This window comes from Anabrus simplex, chromosome 5, assembly GCF_040414725.1.
Source record: "Anabrus simplex isolate iqAnaSimp1 chromosome 5, ASM4041472v1, whole genome shotgun sequence".
NCBI lineage: Eukaryota > Metazoa > Arthropoda > Insecta > Orthoptera > Tettigoniidae > Anabrus > Anabrus simplex.
In genome coordinates this window covers 202,312,475-202,337,800 of record NC_090269.1, presented here as the reverse complement: position 1 = coordinate 202,337,800, position 25,326 = coordinate 202,312,475, and the positions used below count along the sequence as shown (strand labels likewise).

General features: G+C 41.5%; 1 protein-coding gene across 1 annotated transcript in view; it reads right to left on the bottom strand.

Annotated features, from left to right (window-relative positions):
* Window positions 1–25,326, bottom strand: part of LOC136874767 (retinoid-inducible serine carboxypeptidase) — a 78,816-nt gene that overhangs the window by 5,564 nt on the left and 47,926 nt on the right. Inside the window, exons 5-7 of the mRNA XM_067148436.2 lie at window positions 22,376–22,586; window positions 18,253–18,426; window positions 13,718–13,795 (exon numbers count right to left, since the gene is read on the bottom strand). Coding sequence (XP_067004537.1) covers window positions 13,718–13,795; window positions 18,253–18,426; window positions 22,376–22,586 — 463 coding nt within the window. The remainder of the gene's footprint in view (window positions 1–13,717; window positions 13,796–18,252; window positions 18,427–22,375; window positions 22,587–25,326) is intronic.

The window sequence follows — 25,326 nt, the reverse complement described above, 5'->3', positions numbered from 1 at the left end:
TTATTGGCTGTTACTATACTGAATATGAATTATTTTGTCCTAGACATTAACAATATTATATAGTCTAGGACAACATATATCTTCCCTACCTTATCTTACTAATTGAACGAATTTTTATTTATTACGTTATAACATTAAAAGAAAAGTTAGAATCAAAATGAGAAATTTATATTAAATATATACTACATCTAACCTAAATCTGTCTGGTCGCGACATCCCCCCTGGTGAGGAACTCCTACCACCCTTCCCAGGGATGTCACGACCAGACCCGTCTCATGAGGCTCCGAAATCGAAACCTCGTAGACCCCTTAAGTTGTCAATATTGTTTCCTCACCACTCCTTCGTGTGACAGCCCACATGTGTGCGGATGACCTAGCTCAACATGTAGGCTGTCTCGCCTGTATTCCAGGCAGTTTAGGAGCTCAACCGTTAAACCATGAAGGCAGTTAAATAAAACTTATTAAACATTATTTTAATAATCTTAATCCCTTTGTTTGTACAACTTGACAATACATTGCATACTTCTACCTGTTGTAATTAAATATATATTAGTTATTCATAGGGTTTTACATTTTGAGGGGGCCCGAAATTTTATTTTGGCAGGCGGCCCGAATCGCATAGCTTACGCCCTTGCTGCAGACACTCGGCGAACACAGTCTGTGAGTTGTTCGATATAACTTCTTCTCGTATGTGAGGGTGACGCCAGGAAAACTGTGAATGAATTAAATCTGGCACTTCTTGTTCAGATGAATATATATATATAGACTATATTGCTACTTGCTTTACGTCGCACTGACACAGATGTCTTATGGCGACGATGGGATAGGAAAGGCCTAGGAAGTGGAAGGAAGCGGCCGTGGCCTTAATTAAGGCACACCCCCGGCATTTTCCTGGTGTGAAAATGGGAAACCACGGAAAACCATCTTCGGGGCTGCCGACAGTGGGGCTCGAACACACTATCTCCCGATTACTGGATACTGACCACACTTAAGCGACTGCAGCTATCGAGTTCGGTGAATTTCTTTTTTCATAGCACTCCACAATGTAAATATGTTCTTCTAATGCCAACATAACTTTTTAAGCAACTCTTTTCTAAAAGCAATACCTACTGAACTACACCACCAAATAAACGTATGGTCACTAGAACGATGGCATTGATATTAAATTCTTGCCGAAGTCAGTCAGTCAGTCAGTCAGTCAGTCAGTCAGTCAGTCAGTCAGTCAGTCAGTCAGTTTTATCAGTTTCAAATATTACCATTTCGTCACATCGCTCAGCTACCAGCTCCATATATCTCCGCTGCCGCGACTGCATGTCTGCATGTCGTGAGTTCACCATACGATTATCAAATCAAAATCAAATCAAAATATCTTTATTTGAAAATGAGGTGTCTACCTCGGTGGCAAATGGTACACTAAAATACATTATTGTCAAGCACTAAATTTTAAATTAACAAGAGAAGAATTTTTTTTTCTAGAATACATTAATATACAATTTGCTAACAATTTTGTTCTATTAAACAAACAGATCATCCTTAATAAATTTATATTGTTTACAAAATTCTACTTAATATCTCCTACACTTACAAACATACTCAACTCATATACAGTAGTGGAATTACTTCAAATAATACTATGCAACTGGTATAAGATTAAAATTTACATTGCATTTATTTACTTTTTTTTAACCCACTAGGACTAGGATACAAAATAGCACAAACAAATTCGAGGTGGGGGATCTGAAGCACCCCCCCACTTCGTTTATACATCCTTGTAAAAGGTGTAAAATATTTGTAAGCAAATTATACAGGGTGAACGGTAACTGATACACGGAATTAACACAACGCAACACGATGGAGCGTACACAAACATAGGAATACGTATCAGAACAAATGCTCATTGTTTATTTGTCCTGTATCTCGATGCGTTTAGTGGCAACAATTACAAAGATAGAACTTAAATGGAAGCAAAGAACATATGTCCAAAAGGATTATACAAAAAACCTAACGCTTGCATTTTCCGAGTTTAAAATACACTGACTGACAGAGCAAATGCAACACCAAGAAGGAGTGGTCAGAACTTTATGCCAATTGCAGGGTAGACTGACGTCACTGAGGTATGCTCATGATGTGAAGTGCGCCGCTGTGCTGCGCACGTAGCGAACGATAAATGGGACACGGCGTTGGCGAATGGCCCACTTCGTACCGTGATTTCTCAGCCGACAGTCATTGTAGAACGTGTTGTCGTGTGCCACAGGACACGTGTATAGCTAAGAATGCCAGGCCGCCGTCAACGGAGGCATTTCCAGCAGACAGACGGCTTTACGAGGGGTATGGTGATCGGGCTGAGAAGGGCAGGTTGGTCGCTTCGTCAAATCGCAGCCGATACCCATAGGGATGTGTCCACGGTGCAGCGCCTGTGGCGAAGATGGTTGGCGCAGGGACATGTGGCACGTGCGAGGGGTCCAGGCGCAGCCCGAGTGACGTCAGCACGCGAGGATCGGCGCATCCGCCGCCAAGCGGTGGCAGCCCCGCACGCCACGTCAACCGCCATTCTTCAGCATGTGCAAGACACCCTGGCTGTTCCAATATCGACCAATATCCCGTCGATTGGTTGAAGGAGGCCTGCACTCCCGGCGTCCGCTCAGAAGACTACCATTGACTCCACAGCATAGACGAGCACGCCTGGCATGGTGCCGGGCTAGAGCGACTTGGATGAGGGAATGGCGGAACGTCGTGTTCTCCGATGAGTCACGCTTCTGTTCTGTCAGTGATAGTCACCGCAGACGCGTGTGGCGTCGGCGTGGAGAAAGGTCAAATCCGGCCGTAACTGTGGAGCGCCCTACCGCTAGACAACGCGGCATCATGGTTTGGGGCGCTATTGCGTATGATTCCACGTCACCTCTAGTGCGTATTCAAGGCACGTTAAATGCCCACCGCTACGTGCAGCATGTGCTGCGGCCGATGGCACTCCCGTACCTTCAGGGGCTGCCCAATGCTCTGTTTCAGCAGGATAATGCCCGCCCACACACTGCTCGCATCTCCCAACAGGCTCTACGAGGTGTACAGATGCTTCCGTGGCCAGCGTACTCTCCGGATCTCTCACCAATCGAACACGTGTGGGATCTCATTGGACGCCGTTTGCAAACTCTGCCCCAGCCTCGTACGGACGACCAACTCTGGCAAATGGTTGACAGAGAATGGAGAACCATCCCTCAGGACACCATCCGCACTCTTATTGACTCTGTACCTCGACGTGTTTCTGCGTGCATCGCCGCTCGCGGTGGTCCTACATCCTACTGAGTCGATGCCGTGCGCATTGTGTAACCTGCATATCGGTTTGAAATAAACATCAATTATTCGTCCGTGCCGTCTCTGTTTTTCCCCAACTTTCATCCCTTTCGAACCACTCCTCCTTGGTGTTGCATTTGCTCTGTCAGTCAGTGTATATTTTAATGCTATATACACACAGTGTTCAAGAGAACAAATGCCCCAGAATAATACTGAATGTTTATACATTTTATGATAGGTACTTTTACAATGTTTTGGCGTTTTCAGTGGTTCAGTGCAGAAAACAGAAATGCCAGGGAGAATTGTCTGTGCTTTTCAACATAAATGTGAGAATGTGTTTAATGAAATGTTCTCTAACACGGAAGATACAATAATTATTACTGTATAACAGGTAGGTCACCATCACTTTGGGGCACAGATACAATTGTCTGTCTCGAGGCCAACTGTTGTGTTCTCTGACTTATGGCCACTTTGTGTCTAGATTCAATTCGTATGCATTAAGTTGTCTGGAATCAATTGAGAAGATGGCTCATCATAATCCTACTACCCGATATGGTTTCGCAACGATTACGTGATTGCTGGCATGGGCTTTTCAAGAGGCAGATTGCAGCTGCAAGACAGACGCTGCAAATTGTTGAGGCAGCAGGTGGCGCATAAATGCAGAACACCGACCGACCGACCGACCGACCGACCGACCGACCGACCGACCGACCGACCGACCGACCGACCGACCGACCGACCGACCGACCGACCGACCGACCGACCGACCGACCGACCGACCGACCGACCGACCGACCGACTGACTGACTGACTGACTGACTGACTGACTGACTGACTGATTGAATGATTGATTGATTGATTGATTGATTGATTGGATTGATTGATTGATTGGATTGATTGATTGATTGATTGATTGTTTGATTGATTGATTGATTGATTGATTGATTGATTGATTGATTGATCGTGCGCCAATATGGAGCCCTTCTTTTTGGAAATCGTTCATCGTTCATCTCCGCAGCTGGACGAGAATTCTGTCCTACTTTGCTGTAAACAAAAATCATGTCCTCGATGTGAACTGTACCATGGCTAAGCGGTATGTGGTCATTAACTGCACACTGAATCATGTTCGGGTTGTAAACATTACGTCACAAGTAGCTTCTCCTCTCCCAACGAGGCTGCCGACTTTACCTTGTTTTATGAGACTTTTACTTTCTTAATCATAAGCCACGGGACCTCCATTTTTATGTGGAATTCGACTCATAGGAAGCGTCATTTCCATTCGTAAATCCCACAGGCATTGGCTGGGAACGAAACACGGACTGCCTTGGTGAGAAACGACCAGCGATGTCACTAGGATTATTTCTACTACATCCCATTCTGTCCCGATTTTCCCGCGGGTCAGCGGTTGTAGGAGATTTACTGCATCCTACATCTGCTCTAATTTGCTTGTCATATTCTACCTCGGTCTACCCCTACCGTTCTTACCACCTACACTTCCTTCAAAAACCAACTGAACAAGTCCTGGGTGTCTTAAGATGTGTCCTATCATTCTATCTCTTCTTCTCGTCAAATTTAGCCAAATCGATCTCTTCTCGCCAATTCGATTCAGTATCTCTTCATTCGTGATTCGATCTATCCATCTCACCTTCAGCATTCTTCTGTAACACCACATTTCAAAAGCTTCTATTCTCTTTCTTTCTGAGCTAGTTATCGTCCACGTTTCACTTCCATACAATGCCACGCTCCACACGGAAAGTCTTCAAAACCTCTTTCTAATTCCTATATCAGTGTTTGAAGTGAGCAAATTTCTTAAGAAAGCTCTTCCTTGCTTGTGCTAATCTGCATTTTATGTCCTCCTTACTTCTTCCATCGTTAGTTATTTTACTACCCAAGTAACAATATTCATCTACTTCCTTTAAGACTTCATTTCCTAATTTAATATTGCCTGCATCACCTGCCTTCGTTCGACTGCACTCCATTACTTTTGTTTTGGATTATTTATTTTCATCTGTACTTCTTACCCAAGACTTTGTCTATACCATTCAGCAGCTTCTTGAGATCTTCTGCAGTCTCAGATAAAATAACAATATCATCGGCAAATCTCAAGGATTTGATTTCTTCTCTTTGGATTGTGATTCCCTTTCCAAATTCCTCTTTGATTTCCTATACTGCCTGTTCTATGTAAACATTGAAAAGGAGGGGGACAAACTGCAGCCTTGCCTCACTCCTTTCTGGATTGCTGCTTCTTTTTCAAAGCCCTCGATTCTTATCACTTCAGACTGATTTTTATACAGATTGTAGATAATTCTTCGTTCTCGGTATCTGATCCCAATCACCTTCAGAATCTTAAATAGCCTGGTCCAGTCAACATTATCGAATGTTATATATGAGTGAAATACTTCTTCCTTCAAACAGTATATATTTAGAATGAAATATTGTTTCCACTAAGAATGAATTCAGCGAGCCCCCAATGGACATCCTGGAGAAAGAAATTGAAATTAGTATAACTGCAATCAACTACACTAGGGTTACAGAAATTGGTTATTCGGAAACCTTACTTTAGCTGACTTTGCAGTACATCTCCAAGGTCATAAGTGCACAGGATTGTCCGTATTCAGACAGCACGTAGTGAAACATCGAGAAACATTTCTCCACATCAACGGATGTTAAGAGTTCATGCTTGAAGCAAGTGAGATCTTCCTCTTAAAAATCACATCAAAATATTTCTCCTTTCAATATTTCACTTATCTTGTTTCTAAGAACTACTTTCATTTTTTCATTTCATTATTATTTCATTTTCCCTCTTTTCATTTATGGATGAGATTGATGTATTTACTAGAGAAAAGATGTTCAAGAGGTGATCGATGAACTATTCATTATTCGTATTGAGAATGGGCTGTACAAATTTAGTCGATAGAAGGCGAGTTGCAAGAAATATCCGTTAAGACATTAGAAGAGGCTAAAAAAGGACCAATAAGCCAAAAACGCCGGGAAAGGCAAAAATGACAAATAAAACCCATCCTTTTCTCGCCTACAATGACACAGAAGAATGAACATATATTATGTTGGGCGTCGTCTTCGGTCATTCGAGAAAAAGAAAGAATTCCTCCTCAACTTCAGAATCCTACATGAATTAAATTCATATTAGAAACCAACCACCAACCGCCAACCACTACATTGCAATTCTTGCAATTCTCAAAGTATGACTTTTCTCGAGAGTGGTGCAAGCTACAGAGTAGCGTTAATTCCAATAGATAGTGATGCGTATAAGAAAGCTTCTTTTTCGAGACCACAGGCATAACAAAGGAGCTGATATCTCTTATGGAACACGGAAGGACTCAAAAACGCGTTACAATATACGCCACCGGATCTGACAACGAACTATGATGTAGTAATCATGAAAGAGAATTTTCTTTTTTTTTTCTATTGGCTTTACGTCGCACCGACACAGATAGGTCTTATGGCGACGATGTGACAGGAAACGGCTAGGACAGGGAAGTAAGCGGCCGTGGCCTTAATTAAGGTACAGTTCCATCATTTCCCTGATATGAAAATGGGAAACCACGGAAAACCATCTTCAGGGCTGCCGACAGTGGAGTTCGAACCCACTATCTCCCGAATACTGGACACTAGCCGCACTTAAGCGACTGCAGCTATCGAGCTCGGTAGAGACTTTTCTACGAGAACCTATAGACCTACCAGGTTTCATGGAGAACATGCCTAGGCAAATACCACACGAGGCAGACCAGCTGGCGGAGTGTCTTGCTTCCTCAAACCGACAGCAGGAAGCATTCTGGACTACAGGACAGAGTTAAACACCATAACAGTTACTTGCAATTATAGGAATATTCATCTCTCCAGACACGGCAACGTAAGATGTAATAGACACTCTCTTAAGGACAATAAGTCACACAAAGAATCAAAAAAACTTAATATTAGCCGGAGACATCTACTGCAGAACTGACAAGTACAAGGACTGAACTGGTTTAGGAAGCTAGCTAACGAAAAATCTTTTAAAGCCTACTTCACGCAGAACGGGGCAAGCGCCACTGAACATGCATTTTACAGGAGAGAAGCGATACTCATATTAAAACAAGAAGGGCTATGGGCCTCGGGAGATTATACCATTCGAAAACATACCCGCGTGGACACAGAGATAGATATAGCACCACATGCAGCATTAGGAAAATAGTCATCAGAGCCATGTCCCTCCAGAAATTTAGACCTGACAAAATTGCAGGACATCACAAGTAAAGAATAAGCAAGAGCCCTCATCGCTCAGGATCAACTAGGTACAGTGTATCAGCAAAGCTTTCGTCACCAGAAGAAAGAGAAACGCACAAAAATGGTTTGATACAGAGTGCTACACGCCCCGGAAGGCAACACTGTGTTGTATAGAGCAAAGTGCACAAATGACAGAAGAGACATAGGAGAATACGCTAAGAGGAGGAAAGAATATAAGCTGTTACGTACTTAAGACTAAAGGAACTGAACACATTGAATCCGAAGCTAGGGAAACAGCAGAATTAGCGAGAACAGATCCCTTCCTGGCTCTAAGGAAGAGACAAGTCCCCAAGGCGAAAGAGATACCGATAAAGACATGGGTGAATCATTTCTCCTCAATAAGAATGGAACGACAAAATACCATCCAATTACAGCTACAAATAGCATCATTACAGTGACCATCCAAATTACCCCAGCGGAAATACAAACCAATATCACGGCTGATAAGAAGGGTAAAGCAGCAGGGCCTGACAAGATATTCATGGAACACATAAAAGAGAGACACAAGACCTACTTCTCCCAGTATGGACAGATCTGTGCAATAAGTGTTTGATAACAGGTACTAGCCCAGTCAGCTGGAGAACAGCCCAAATGCCAATACTGTATAAAGGGAAAGGTAAACTGAGCATCCCAATTCTTACAGAGGAATAGTTCTAGAACCTACAATGTTCAAGCTTTTTTCTCCCGAATTTTAACGAAAAAAATAGCCAAGAAATTGTACATATTCATACCAGACTGCCAATTCGGTTTCCGAGAGGAAAGGAGCACTCTACAAGCAGTGAGACTACTACAAGCAGAAGTGGAACAGGCCTTGAGGCACCAGAAAGGGAAATACCACGTGGTCTTCATAGACTACAGAAAGTCTTTCGACTTCATTCGCCGTATTATTCTCATATACAAACTATAATGGATGCTGGTAATCTGTTACACATTGGGGGGAATAGTTGAGGTAATTTCAGCATACAACCACATAGTTATAAACAACGGTGTCGCCCTATCAGAGAAGGTCAGACAGACGAACGGCGTACTCTAGGGCGACTTCATGAGTCCCCTACTATTTAACATGTTAACAGCTGACATTATGAACGCAATCCGACGCTACCCCATAGTGAAACTAATTATGTACCCAGATGACATGGCACTAGGATCACAGTGAAAAGACGACCTGCAAGGTACGCTCCAGAAGCTTGAACTATGGGCTGGCAAAAGCAGCTTAGAGATCAATAAAGAGATAACAGTGCACATGATATTCAGAAAATGAGATAAATTATCGTCTGATGACCCCCTAATTCTGCAAGGAAATATGCTAACGACCGCGAACAAATTCAGGTACCTAGGAGTGTACCTGCAAATGACCTTGTCTTACTATAGGACACACGTTCAAGAGAGCGTGGCAGCAGCCACGAAATCCATACACAGAATTAAAAATATCACCAAACTCTCTTTGTCTACTGCAATGGCATTATTTAAGGCAGTCATAGTACCAGTTGTGTCATATGGATTAGAATTAATATGGGAGCAGCTCACGAACAGCAACCTTACACGATTAGAAAGTGTGAAAGCAAGCAAGATGCTTGAAGAGATCTCTAGGATTTGGGATACATGCACCCTCAAGGATTGTCTGCGAATTAGCAAGGGAAAATTTCATAGAAGACTTGAGACTGCAATTCATGCTACCATCTACCGGTCTCGACCAAGCCCATGTCGAATTACGCAGGAAGAAGAGAAATGGCATCGACCTCGAGTTCTACGGCACGAGTGCAATGATAGATCGGCAATGGTCAGAGAATGGGCAGGAACACAGACATGTTGTAACTAGACTTGCGGTTCATGGCTTTCATCACAAGGTCTGTCGAACATCAACCTAACGAAGACTGTGTATGTTCATTGTGTAACAGGAAGTGTGACCGCTACCACTTAACAACGTGTGCGGAAAGAACAAAATCCATAAGAGACTATAGTAAAAAACTAATTACATCGTATGAATCAGTTCTATGTATTAGGTTATAATGCTCTTTCGAGTGCCTCTTAATAATAATAATAAGAAGAAAGCTATGCTATATCTGAAATCTACTAAATGTAGTGGACTAGAGGAAATTCCACCCGATGTGTTAAACGGATGTTGTGAGGTATTGCAAAAACATTTGTGATGTATAGGGGCTGGGACCTTAATAGCGGCAACTATTTATTTACTACTAAGAACAAAAGTCATACCTGTGTGAAACATTTAGAGTCCTTCAATATAGTTACCAGCATTATCCATAACTCGTTATCAGTGATGTAGAAGATAATCCCTGCAGCAGCGGCTGTTCTATTGAAATGCCTGATGGAGCGAATCTCGGGAACACTTCGGAAGCGAATGTCACGAAGTGGTTCGTTCATCTTTGGGATCCAGTCGCAATCACAGGGGCTTACGTCCGGAGAATATGGTGGATGGTAAAGCACTTCTCAAGCCCAGTAATAATACAAATTGACACTTCCCAAACCCAACAATAATACAAAACGACTACAGGGTGTACCACATTTGCCCGCACGTTATCCTGCAACACGATGGGAGGGTTCTTCAGAAAGTATTGCCGATTTCTTCTGGTCTCAGGTGATGCTCCACAAAATTACAGAAATATAGTGCGGTAACAATCTATCCTTGCGGTACCGCATGTGTCAGTCTAGACCAAGGACAATGAATTCTTTGAGAACAATGTTTTATATAATCAAAGAAAATTACCAACACGGACTTCATATGCCTGTGAACTTGATGCACTTTGTCGATCGTGATGAGCTGGACGACGACTTCTGTGTGTCTCGTGTTTTATTTCAGCAGAGTTATAAACTTAAACTAATAATTCATCTCTGGTTATGACTTTCAAGACGAAATTGTTGCCTGCAGACAACAACGTGATATACTTTTTGTTTTGACACTCAGAAGTCTTGACACATCCTTACATTCATTTTCAAATTGTCAAGCAAAATGCATTGAACCATCCCTGTACGCCAAATTTATTATATCACAAACATTTCGGGTTTGATCTGCAGTTATTACCTCATTCATGTGTCCGATGTTGTCACCCAGCATGTTCGTTGCCGACGACCGACATTCGTTACTCTTAAAAAAGTGGCTCCAATTTAAACATTATCACTATACGCTTCTGTAAGTTGACGGTGAGCTAACGCAGCAGATTTGTTTTAAGCCTGAAGCAAAATTCGATGCAGTTTTTTAGTTCCTTAAACACTCTCACTTCAGGTATGGTTAAAATGGACTATTGGTTAACAGTCTGTCCTTGCGGTACTGCATGCGTCAGTCTAGACCAAGCAAGAGGAATTATTTGAGGACAATGTTTTATACAATCCAAGAAAATTATCAACACGGACTTCATATGCTTGTGAACTTGATGCATTTCGTCGACCGTTGTATCTCAACAATTTTTATTTCAATCTTATGCTTCTTGACAGACCGACTCACGAAGTGCACTGCCTGTCGTATCAAGCGGCGGAGATCTATGCGATGAGTGAGTAATTCCTCGCATTTATACAGTAGGTAACATATGAGAATCTTCCTATTATAAGACAACATGATGGATTTACCCCCCTGATAATAGTATTAAAATGGATACTCGCACCATTCAAGCATAGTCGTCTAGACAGCAGGCACATAAAAATAAACACAGATTATTCTATATGATTATACCAACATAAACTTATAAATACAATTCTAGGAGGTCCGCTGTCTGAAATGATATTTCTTTCGCAAAATTTTCATATCTTTATCCGTTTTAGGTCAACCCGAGATCATATCAGTTGTTTTTAGTTTACGTGTCTGTCTGTTTGTCTGTTTGTTCCACCGTCACAGGTAAATGGCTGAATAGATATAAACCAAACTTCATATGTATAGTCTATTCGTCCAGAAGCAGTTTTGACATGCATATCACTTTAAAATCACTGAATAGGCTGCGGGTTTGTAAGAAGACTAGAATATTTTTTTTTTTTTTTTTAGTTTTACACTATCATTACATGTCGACTAAACTTCGTATTTAGAGTCCACTCAATCAGGAGAATGTTCTGGTATTCATATCCTTCAAAAATCACTGAACCGACTGGGAGTTCATAGGAAGACCAGAAGATGTTTTTTTCCCTTTTTTCAATTTTCTCTTACACTATTGATTATATCTCGACCAAACTTCATATATACAGTCTACTCATCCAGGAACAGGTTCCAGTATGCATATTGTTTCAAAATCACTGAACAGAGTTTTCTCAATTTTCTCTTACACTACTGACTATATTCTTACTAAACTTCATGTTTAGAGACTAACCGTCCAGGAGCACGTTTTGATATTCATATAATTTAAAAATCACGTAATATACTGGGGTTTATAGAATACATGAAGAGGTTTCTTTTCAATTTCATCTTACGCTACTGATTATATGTAAAATCGACGGACTATATGTGAAACGCACGTTCATTTTTAGTAATTTTCTTTACGTACATAATTTTGCTTACTCTTCAAATGACGGAGAAAAAAGCTATTTTCTACGGGCTTCATGACAGTGACAGAAACACTTGCACACCTAAAGTTATTTGAAGGATCCACAACAGGAGAAAATCAGAGGATGCATAATATTCATCTCGGCTTGAAGATTAACTCCACCTAATGTATCTTAAACCGAGAAAACATGACGTAGAACCTTTCCTTTGGTGTCTGTCAGTCATCTGTTGTTCTGTCTATCTGTTTGTATATTCCTAAATGTGTTAAACTGGTGGACTTATTTCAACCAAACGATTTATTTGTAATCTACTCATTCCGGATTGTGTTATCAGGCGCATATGTCATGGTAATCACATAGAGTTAGTATTTATAGAAAGATTATTTTCAAAAATTTTCGTTGACATTAGGTCTATTAAAAGACTGTATATAACAAACGTTTAATAATATATTATTTTTATTCCTGCGTACAGTAGAATTCCATTAGTCCGGCATCCAATAGTGCGGAACGCCCGATGGTCCGGCACCATTCCAGGATTTTTAATATTATTATCTCTTAATAATGATCTCTCCTGAACAATTTGATGCATTTGTCGAAACGATTGGAAGTGTATGTTTTATTATTTATAAATAAATAGTGCAAATGTATCTGATACAATCCAGCTGTTATGCATTGACTTACTTAAATATCTCTATCTCTGAAAATATTCAGTCTGGAAGGCTGTGTGCTACACTGAGTACTGGAAAGCCAACCGTATGATAAAAAACCAGATTTAAAAAATTGAATGTATGGGCCACGTTCAAAAACGGATGGGAACATGCCTTTAAAAATTGAAGCGGGCAGAAGGAAAAGAGAAGTTGTAGATGGAAAGTCTCTAAATGGTAAAGGAAGACTTACACATAAAAATATCGATGAACTTCGGCATTATTATGGAATGACAATAAGAAACAACACGATTGAAAAGAGGAGTGTGCTATTTAAACTAATGATTCTGTTGATCAACATTTTACTGCAAAACGCGGTGTTAGAGCTGTTTTTACTGTACGCCTTAACCTACATCGTAGTAAGAGGTACCGCCCGATAGTCCGACATTTTCGGTAATCCGGCACCGGGCCGGTCCCGATCGTGCCGGACTATCTGACTTCTACTGTATTTATCGTACGACGGATAATAACACAGACGGTTACGAAAAATTGGATATTTAGCCCAAGGCCCGTAGGTTATGTCGTGCATGTCACTTCAAGGTAGGTAACGGGAACTAAAGCGCCATTTTACTCTTTTCGGTAGGGGAGATATTAAGAGGTGTCATCAACGTCAGAGCGCCACGCATGTGGTCAGATATACAGTATGCAACCTGAAAACCATGAATTATTTCACATAACTTCGGACCAAGATCTGCACCGTACAATAAACTCGAAAATCATCCTCAGTTTCTCTCAAATTAATTCAGCTTCATCATATTTTCGTTAGTGCTCCGACTGTTGAAGGAAAATATCATTTTAATATGTCGCTTTCAACGTGGGAATAGATCGATGTAACTTCGCATAAATTTCTGAAGGAAACATGTAATACACTGTAAATTCCCGTGCGAAGAACGGGTACAAATGCTAGTTAAAGAATTTAAATAATTGCTAAGCTGCATAAGTTAGTACAGTACCACTCACCTGGAGTATCGACAATGAGGTCCAGCTGTCCACTAAACACCACCACGTCCAGACTAGTCTCGTTCAGCAGCCTTTCCACTGTGAAAAGATAATCATATGTATGAATTAATCTGTGTACCTTGAGACGATGATAAAGACGTATTTCATTATTTGCCAAGTTCTGTCCACCTCCTTAAGTGACAGAGGCGAAACTTAGATCCCTGCCGACTGCTCAGGAGGCTAAAGAGTAGTGAGCGCGGAGACATTCGGCGATTACTTCAGCAGACTTTGAAAGTAGATTACGAAGCATGAAACCCAAAGTTGTACATGTGTGTTTACAAACAGATCATCAGTCATAACAGGAAATGACTGAAAAAATCAATATTCTTCCCTCGCAAAAATAAGCTGATCAAACCAACCTCAATGATCACACACATGTACAAAGTTTCCCTTTTTTTAACCCTAATTAATTAATTTTCTGTGCAACATTTCACACTAATTCAATTAGCATTTAACTAATCCCACAAGACGGTACTATGACTGAAACGTCCGGAATGTGGATTAGGATACTTTTGTCGGTAGTAATTTCTCTGAATTTATGCAGCGTCTTCGCCAATCGAAACGTTTTAGAAGGTTATTATTTATCACTAAAATAAAGCCCTACAAGATACTCTTTAATTCAATTCCATGATTTTATTTAATCAAAATCATTAACTTGCATGAAAATACATTATAAGATGATGAAGCAGCATTTTTCTTCCACTCTCCGAGGAACAGAGTCAATGCCCAAATCATTCCTCTCATCCTCCCTACTTCCGCTCTCCTCTCCGAGGAACGGAGTTATTGCCTACAGAAGAATATTTCCCTCATTTTGCATTAGAGCTTAACGAGTCCCACAGGAGGCTGTTTTGACTTATGTCTGGAATATGGGATATTGTTTTCTGTAGTAAAGTCTCTGAATTTACGCAGCGTCTTCACTACTCCAGACGTTTTAGTACCTTATTACTCATCACTAAAATTACTGTGTTACTCTTTATTTCAATACCATAGTTTTATGTCATCAAAATTACTTACATTTACTCCCTGATACACAGAATATATTGAAAGGTGAAGAAGCTATTCGCCTCCGCTCTCCAATGAACGAAGTCAATGCCCGCAGCATTATCCTCACCCCGTTGCTTCCTCTCCCCTCTTTACGGAACAAGTTGTTTTCTGCATAATTTCACCTCTGCCCCCTCTACTCTTAGCTGCAGGACCGAAAGAGGGAGAATGGCATCAGTCAAAACGTGGTTGCTGAGGGTGACGGACGATTAGCGGCTTAGATAAGTACAGAAACAATTCTAGACGCTACTAAAGTGCCAGTGGAGGATCACTACAATCATTATTTGCTCTCTCTTGGGTTCTCACTACATCAAGATCATGTGTATAAACACGTGAAAGAACAATGTAAAGACTTTAGTGATTAGCTTGCCAGTAATATGTGTGATGTTTTATGACTTGATATGTGCACTTTCTATTCATATTTTAATTTGGTGTCTCGTTCTACATTTTAATGAGTCATGCACTAGTTTCCCCATAGATTTTAATAATTATGGTGAAGATGGTTTAGTACTGATGTTATTTAGCTCAAGATGTCCACTAAGTGTACGAAACATGTACTAGTATTTGCTGTCAGGTATCTGAATAAATAGTGTATTGAATTGGTGAATCTTTTACATTTGTATTTGTATGTAATATAATTGATGAGGTATATTCTTTGGTATATCCCGTAAGTTCTAAAAACGTTCAAATAATTTGTATTGTTCACTTTCTAAGCTCTCCCCTAATACTATAAGATAAATTTTCACAATATTATATGGCTTTGCAATGAAGTGGAATAAAACATTGAAAAATACTATATCATGATTACATATGGCATCATTGAGCTGGAAAAGTTTAACCATCTTTGGAAAAAAATCAATCAAAGTGGAGAATGCGGTCTTGAAATTAAAAGACAAATTTCGCTCGGTCAGAGCGCTATGCTGACTATCCGAAAGAGCAGAGATATTACATTAGCTACCAAATACAGATTAGTCCATATGATTACCTTCCCATTGTTCATGTATGGGTGTAAGAGATGGACTTTAAACAAGCAGACAAGAGAAAGATTGGCACTTTTGAGCTCTGGTACTGACGAAGTTTCTATCGAATATCATGGACTGCAAAAGTCACCAATAAGGTAGTTCAAGAGCACGTCGAGCCACATACGTTACAGGACGGCAAGATTATTAAGCTCAGTCTAGCATACTTCGGCCATATTAAGCGATCAGGTTCCTTGGAAAAAGCAATAATTTTTGGAATGATCAGCGTATCGGCTCTGAATGTCAATTCCTTCCAGAGGACATGATGAATAGACACCATTGCCCTCATCTGGGACAGCTGAAAGAGGCAGTGCAACGAAAACTCGCTGGTGTCTACCTGTGCCTCGTTAAGGAAAACAACTCTTTTAAAATGTTCCACAAACCTGTGCAAAGTAGACAAATGACGTGCTAACGCCTGTGCTGCCAATCCTACATGCGATCTACCCCGAGAATATAAAAGCCGGGGTAGGAGGCAGCTCAGGGACAGTTGGTCGTGAGAGGGGTCAGCAACTAAAAAAAATATATCTCCAAGGTGTAACTGAACATTTGTAATAAACATCGAGGGGAGGGGGGGGTGATTCACAACAAGAAAGGATGTCCCTCTGAACATAGAACATAGCCTTTTTTTTCTAGTGGCTTTACGTCGCACCGACACAGATAGGTCTTATGGCGACGACGGGATAGGAAAGGCCTAGGAGTTGGAAGGAAGCAGCCGTGGCCTTCATTAAGGTATAGCCTTTTCCTGGTGTGAAAACGGGAAACCACGGAAAACCATCTTCAGGGTTGCCGTCAGTGGGATTCGAACCCACTATCTCCTGGATGCAAGCTCACTGCCGCGCGTCCCTAACCGCACGGCCAACTCGCCCGGTGAACACTGCCCTAAAATGCGCTGTTACAGCGTTACATGCAGTTCGATAGCTGCAGTCGCTTAACTGCGGCCAATATTCAGTATTCGGGAGATAATGGGTTCGAACCCCACTGTCGGCAGTCCTGCAGATGATATTCCGTGATTTCCCATTTTCACACCAGGCAAATGCTGGGGCTGTACCTCAATTAATGCCACGGCCGTTTCCTTCGCACTCCTAGCCCTTTCCTGCCCCATCGTCGCAATAAGAACTATCTGCGTCGGTGCGACGTAACGCAACTTGTAAATAAATAAAAACAGAGTTACATGGGATGGAGTTACGGTACGTACATTAGCCACGTCACGGAAGGTGCTCAAAGTGTCCACCATGAGCCTCAACATGGATTGGCGAAACCACCCGAAGATTCTATGGTCCCGTAGAACAGCTACACACGCATTTCTGATACGCTATGCCTGATCGTCGATGTCGTTAACCGGAGTAGTTTCATGTATCCCCACAGATAACATTCCAGTGGATTAAGGTCAGAAGATTGGGAAGGCCATGCATTGGATATCGATGCCCGATCGACCATCATGGGAAGGTGTCCATAAACTGGCGTACATGCAAAGTAAAGTGCGCTGAAGCCCATCATGTAGGAACCACATGGCGCGCCGAACTGCAAGGAGCAAATACTCCAGTAGTACAGAGGTCCCTCAAGGTCAGATACGATGATACATTCAGTAGTCGGGGTAGCATCCGTTTATGACACCACACATTGCATCCAAAGCGCTGTTAATGATTACTGACAACTGTACCATGTGGATTGTCAACTGCCCATGTGTGTATGTGTGTATTATCATCTCTTCCAGATGTGGCCTTGTCGGAGAACCAAACAGGCGGCATTAGTATAGTAATGGCAATGTGCAACGCCTGTACCTCAGTACCATCGCGTTGTAGGACATGCGTTCACCAGGACGTTTTTTATTTGGATCCCAGGAATCCCCCCTTCTACCGACACTTGTTACAAATATTTAAATACAAAGTGTATAGGTTCAGATGCAAAGAACTTATACAATATCATGTACTCATTCTTTTTTTGAGTGACTGTAGCCTACTTTAAAGGGTAAGACAGTATTTATTTTATTACACAAGACCATGGCGTAGGATGAGGTATACAAAATTTTAACGCCGATTCATCCGTACAAGAGTCAGCTCAGTTTTTTTGTGTCAGGAAGTGTACTTCGGATAATATTGGAATTTCTGTTGATCACGCACTCAGTTATTACCTCTGTAGAACCAAACATCAGATGAGAGTGCTGATTTTCAGTTCACAAGAATTTCCATACCTTTGTTTTTCAGTTTTCTCTCTGGGTGATATTCAGCTGGTACCTCACTACAAGTTCCTTTCCTTACCTCTAACTAATTGCAATATTACAATGATATAATAACTAACCAACCTCAAGAATGACTAAATGGATGGTAGAATCATATCATGATACGTACAGCACACACACAATCATTTACCGGCTAAGGAAATAACACAGATCTAGAGGACTACAGTACTATTAACGGTCAAGGGAAAAAATCTCACCAATATCTGTGACGGGCTTCATGAAGTCCTCTCCTAAACTGGCGAAGACTGCTCCACTCTGGCCGCCCCATGTCACGCCCGATGGAATTCCAAGTTTCTCCTTGACCGGACCGTTCATGAGAGCATCTAAAGCAGCGTCATCATCCCTCAACACATGTCGTTCGTACAGATACCCTGTGGACAAGAATGTCAGGACACAGTTATTATTATTATTATTATTATTATTATTACGTGGATTACGACATACCATGTTGCATCTCCTGGACTTATGCAACACTTCTTACTTTCCTTATACGCGCAGCTTAACTTACCTTGCCTGCGGAAATACATCTCATCCCTTCCAGGATAGTTGGATTAGGAATCCAATCAGCGGCCGGCCAGCTAACTACAGAAGAGCTGCACAGTCTTCCTACGTGTGCAACTAGACTTGTGAACTTGACATGTTACTGCTGGCTGGTAGGCTAGCAACGAACTGGGACATCACTGATATGTAAAAGCCTATCGCTGTACTCCTCTCTGGGTTTAAATTGCTACGCAGAAATTATGTAGAGAAGTTCTGAGTTGTCAAAGGACTAATAGAGGAAGCGTTAGTTCGGGACTAACCCAAGCATCAGACCTTGATTTAAATGTCACAAGGATGTTCGTGTATTTTACCCTCTGTACCCTCCTTACCCTTACCCTTACCCTTACTTACTGTGATTAGGTAGTTTCAAAATGTAAACCCTTGTTGACCGTCTGTGAGGACGGGACCTTACCTATAATGAAATTTAATTTTGAAGATGGCATAAACACCCAGTGTCTAAGCCCGCGCAGATAACCAATTAAGGATGAAATGCCCGGTGCGTTTGGGAATCAAACCCAGGACCCCTTGGACTAAAGGCCAGCGTGCTAACCAGTTACCCATGAAGCTGGGTTACAAGTAAAGACTGACAGTTTGTGAAAATACTTTCAGATAATTACATGAATTATGTTTACTTCAGTTTATGGGATTAAACTGTAAATTGGCTTAAAGTAGAAAAATCAGTCATATATTAAGACAACACGCCTGACAAGGAAAGTATCAGGCAAGACAGGTCGAAACCTATCCTGAATTATTTTTTTACACAAATGTTGTACTGCAAGAAAATATCGTGCGAAGAATTGTCCTCTAGATTTAACTGCAAGGCTCCGAATTCGTACATCGAATCCTGGTAGGCAAGCATGACGCGTGGCGCAGCTGGACAGCCCTGAGCCAGATGTCGGAGTTGTGGTGTGACGGGCCTGTATATGGCATGCAGTCTCTCAACCCGCTCTGAAGTTGTGTCAGTCACTCACAGATGTGTGGCAGAAAGAAGTGGCATAAATTGTATGATCATAACCAGGCCCGATGATAGGATTATGGGGCTCCTGAGTAATTGAGGGGTCCGGGCCCCTGAATCCCGGTTTCCCCACCCCACCTCAGTTAATTCAGACCAGAACTGCGAACTTGCAGTTTTTTCACCTTTAAAACAATAAAAGTATGTATTCTTGTTTGTTTGTCCAACCCTTGTCACTTTTCTCTACGGGATCGGGTATGAGGTGAGATGAATCTGTCGTGGCAGGTTTTATGACCGGATGCCCTTCCTGACGCCAACCTCATCAGAGGAGTTAATGAGATGAAATGAATGACGTGATATATGATAGCAGGAAGAGGGTGAAACCTGGTGCCAGCACATAGTCTACTCCTGTCGAATAGCACCAAGAGGTCTGCTCAAGGCTTAACGTCTCCATCCGACGGACGATAATTTTTCTAGTGGCTTAACGTCGCACCGACATAGATAGGTCTTACGGCGACGATGGGATAAGAGAGGCATAGCAGTTGGAAGAAAGCGGCCGTGGACTTCATTAAGGTGCAGCCCCAGCATTTGCCTGGTGTGAAAATGGGAAACCACGGACAACCATCTTCAAGACTGCCGGCAGTGAGATTCGAACCCACTATCTCCCGGATGCAAGCTCACAGCCACGCGCCCCCGATCGCACGGCAAACTCGCCCGGTGACGGACGAATCACCATCAACAGCGTCATATGCCCTCACTCCATATGAGCACTGCGGAGAGGTTTGGAATTTAATCCAGGCTTTTGGCACGCAATCTAGTGATTAGAAATTGTATACAACCACCTGCCGGCCAACATTATGATGGTGAAAATGTTTTCAACCAACGACACTCGAACCGGCTAACCACGGTGTCAGACCATTTAGACTTCAGCGCCTTAACGATTACGGATTAATGATTCATTTGTCTCTCCTGACCTCCTTGTCGCCGGCCCTGGTCATAACAGAAGTTTTTGTACACCAAGTACAACGAATTAGAACTTCTTTGTCGTACTGTTCTTCACACGGTTTTTCTTCTACAAACAAACAATATTTATTTGGCACTACGAACTCGGGAAATCGCTCTTTTATGTAATTCTTTGCACACCATGAATATTTTATCATATCACAAAATCGTGGAGAGGATAACTGAAAATGTATGAAAGAATTCAGTTTAAGGACTGTGTCTCTGCAGAGAGCCTCAACTTTATCATCACTACGCAAAGTTAGAATTTCTGTTAATAGGCGGTAAAGAGCTTTGCACTGCCGAAAGAAGAATTTGTCCAACGGTTGAATTATGCCCGTGGTACCTGGAGGAATCTGAAGCAGTTCGATTGTCGTTCGTGGAGGGATGTCTTCATGACAAGATGTACCACTGTATGTGGTCCACAAATCAATAAGCAGAGTAAAGTTGTCTTCAGAGAAAGGTAAAAATGGCTTCTCTAAAACATATTTTCAGTTCTGTTCTCCCCCACTTTTCCGGATTTTGTGTCAGTGACAACGCTGTTATCTACTTTAAACATATTTTTTGAAACCAGAGAACCCATTACGTTTCTGCTAAAACAGTGAAAACACCCCACTGCTGACTATCGGGCAGCTCTCCTTACACTGGCCTTGGGAAAGTTGGTCACCAGGGCCGTCCACTCCAACCAAAATGTACAATCGCGATCACAAAAATTCCGGGTAGAAAAGGAGACAGGTAACGTTTGGGCGAAGATTTTGGCCAACCCTGAGGATGAAGGAGAAGTAACCAAGACAACATCACATGTGTTCGTCTTCCAGAAGGTGTGGCTTGCGACGTTGTGCACTCAGAGGCCACTCCCAACTCCATTTTCGGGAACTGATTGACATGTTCCTATGGTTAAACATTCTGGCTATATTACATTTTCCTAATCGAGGAAAACAACTAATTAACTGTAATTTAATTGCGATGAAGTGTGCGCGATGGAATCCCAGACCAACATATGGCATTTAATTGTTTGATCAGCGCTGACAATAACTTCATAGGAACGGTTTTCCTAACGCCCTTGGGTCTCTGATAATCATAATTATTTAATGCCAGGTTATTTTTACTTCGGTTTTTTGAGGATAACAAATATTATTATTATTATTATTATTATTATTATTAGTAGTAGTAGTAGTAGTAGTAGTAGTAGTAGTAGTAGTAGCAGTATTTAACAGGGCCTATATTGACGAAAATAAGGGTCATTCTTTCTTACAGTGGTTGAGCGCAATGCCATTTGATAATGAAGTCACAGTCAAGACCGCTAACATTTCAGCCAGACCTCGCACACAAGAATTACACGGAAACTGGAGAATTTGACCCTCAATGAGTTGACATACACATTACGTATGTTGTCTTGAAGGAGGCGTGTGGTTCCACCCTTCATTGTAGAGCCAGTAAGACGTGTGGGCAAGCGGGGAAGCAAGTACCTTACCCTCCGCGTGTGTTTCGTTCATGCTAGATATCCTCGTACTTCCGTTTTATCCAACTCCCCTCACTCTTCAGATGTGTGCATGTGTTAAAGCGTCTGATAGATGTGACCAATGAGAGAGTGTGTGTAAGCAGGTAATGGGTGGTTCAGAGGGCTCTATTGAGTTCTTGCCTGAAATGAATATATCTGTCCAGTCCTCGCGCGACGTCCCATTGACGTATACGAGAGATTTAACACATAATTTTGGAGACTTGCAGTTAAAACTGAAGGTTGATTTTGCGCACGTTGTCCTCTGAAAGAACAACGATTGTGTCAAAAAAGTTTCAAGGTGGGTTTCGACCTTGTGTGTAATACTTACTCAGCATATCTGCAGGCTTCGACTGCCGTCTATATGACGAAACTTTATACAGTATATTATAGAAGTCCACTCCGTAAGTCTCTTCAGAGATTACGAATTCCGTCTCTCCCCACAAGTCGGTCGCCTGTGACCACTGCTGTGACTCCACTGCTTTCTGCGTCTTTTGAGCTGACTCGTGGATGTTTCTGGCTCCTTCGTAATCCACAACACCCTGTGTGACAAAGCAGTCTAATAGATTTGCATAATACTGTTATAATAAACTTAAGTTATTCATTTTAATATTATGATGGCAATAAGTGAAAGTGGGAGACTTCTACAAAGTAAATATAATTGTGTATATTCCTGAAAGATCAACATAGAAACATACACATGCAGAGGTCAGAAGGATTCAAGTCTACTCATAAAACACATGTCCCATTGCGTAAGGAGCCTAGAGATAAGTACGTAAAGGATTTAAGCTCCTGTTCTATTGCGTAAGGAACCTACAGGTAAGAGCCTGTAGGACTTATAAATATTTGCCTCCAGTGCACTAAAACCCTAGAACCCTTGGTGTTATCCGACAGGAGCAGGTTATGTGCCGATATCGTACCTCATCATCACCATCATCATCATCATCTTCATCTTCATCATCATCATCATCTTTCACACCCAGACGTGCATGTCGCCCGTCGGCGTCAGGCAGAAAACCTGCACATGGCGAGCCAAACATGTCCTCATACACTACTGACACTAAAAGCCACACGCGAAATAAGTAATTTAATTAATAAATACATAAATAAATACAATTCTTTCGACTCGGTAATACAGCGTGTCCCGCTCCCAGCGGGGCCAGCAGTCGACATGTGTAATACTCGCGAAACTTTTAGTGATACTTCTTAGTACGGGGGTGACGAGTAAGGACGAAGCTGGCCCGGTTCCGGTAACACTGCCATTTGAATGGAAATGAAATCTGAATTGAATCGATAGTATGAACGATCGATAGGAATGTTCTAAACCTTTATTATCTTCAGCCAACAACTGTGTCACACACACACATATAACATTATATAACATTTCTCGATGCGAATCTTGTTCCTAGCATGAATTCTATAGTTTGACTTTGCTGTGTAAACAACAACAGTACTAGTACGTAAAGTGTACGCCAGATGTCTCACGGCAATTCATAGTTTGTGTTCAAAGGTTGCTAATACGAATCTCGAACATTGCCGAGGTCTGCCGATTCAGCACTTGGGAGTCCAGGTATCACTAAAAGTTTCGCGAGTAATACATGCACGCTCCGAGTGGTATATTCATAACCTCACGCTGACACACTGCACAGCCATAGCCACAAGGCGGTCATATTTCTTCACAAAACAATAGGTACTGGAGAACTGAAGTTCCTTTACATGACCAGAAAATTGGTACACGGTATGCTGTAACTGTAGAACGGTTATTAGGCCCCCATATTCTTCAAACAAACCATAAATTTCGGGAGATACCGCACAAATATTCTCGCACATTTTTTTCAAATGTTGATAAGATATGACTATTTCTAACAGGAGTATTCCACAACCCATACTGCACATGATACTTTGCAAGACATAGATGCGGTTTTTGATGATAGGTTAATATCAAAAGGCTTGTCCCACCATCCCAACCCACACACCCCGCTCCCACGATCTTACGGTGTGCGACTTTTATTTGTGGGGAGCACTAAAAAATTTAAATTTACAGAAATAATCCTCATATCATAAATGAAATTAAAAACTATATAACGACAGTAATTAGCAGAACTTATGCGTGTGAATAGCAATTTCATTAGAAGATGCCAGGAAAATTTGAATGCTGAAGGTCACTATTTTGAACACAACCTGTAAAAAATGGTTAATACTCATGATAAAGACTACTGAGTGCACAGATAAGCAATAAATGCAATAATATCGGTGAGAGAATACGCGGGAGGTTATCAATATACCACTCGGAACATGCATGTTGTTTCCCGACCGCGCTGGGAGTGGGACACACTGTATTAAAGCGTTCGAGGCCTAGGCTTCCAGCCCCTCTTTTATGATTACCTCATCATACCTTCAAGTTTTCCTTCAGGTTTCGATAATCTTTCATTATCTTCCTTAGCAAAAAGGGATAGCGAGTACGCGGTTTTAAAGTTTATAAAAACAATCACAACCACCACCACCACCACCATCGTCACCGGCTAGTTCGTGATTACGACGATCGAACTGTATTTCCACGTCAGCAATATTCACCGTTCACGGACTTGGAAATAAAACGTACACTCGTGAATATCTTCACGATTATACCTCATAAGGTAAAAATATATATTGAAAAAAATGAATGTTCTATAATATTGTTGTTATGTACAATTATTAGATGAAATGAATATTTGGAGGTTTGTGAAAAATGTAACTGTACCGGGCGGTACACCTCTACACCGCAAATTTAAATATTGCGCCAATAAATCCTCCTCTACCGGAGAAACTGTGAACTTTTAGAACTGTATTAATTCATAAGTTTTCTCAGAAGTGGTCTCTACTATAAATTTTGGGATTACAAACTTGTCTATACTATGTGGATTTCAACGTGTTTTGTTCTCTATGGAACAAGAAGTGTGGACATTCGCTTCAGATGTCTCTACCCAAAAAACTATGATCATGCACCCTGGTGCGAAGTGAAAGAACTTTTGTTGAAGAAATTTTGTATTTATAAGTTTTGGTCTTTGCTAAATTTTGTTCTTTAATTTGTGGGTTGGCAATATCAAGCTTTCTTTCCGCCTGTTTTGAACTTAGCCAATCAGCAATTTCTGTAATTAATTTTCCACCTATCAGAGGTTTCTTCTTCGAACTTCCATGTGCAACTCTTAGCTACCCAATAAAGTTGAGTGGGTGTGTCTTTATTATTCATGAAAGGTCTCCAATCTTTAAAACTGCTGATTTTCTCGGCTCTTCGCCACTTCA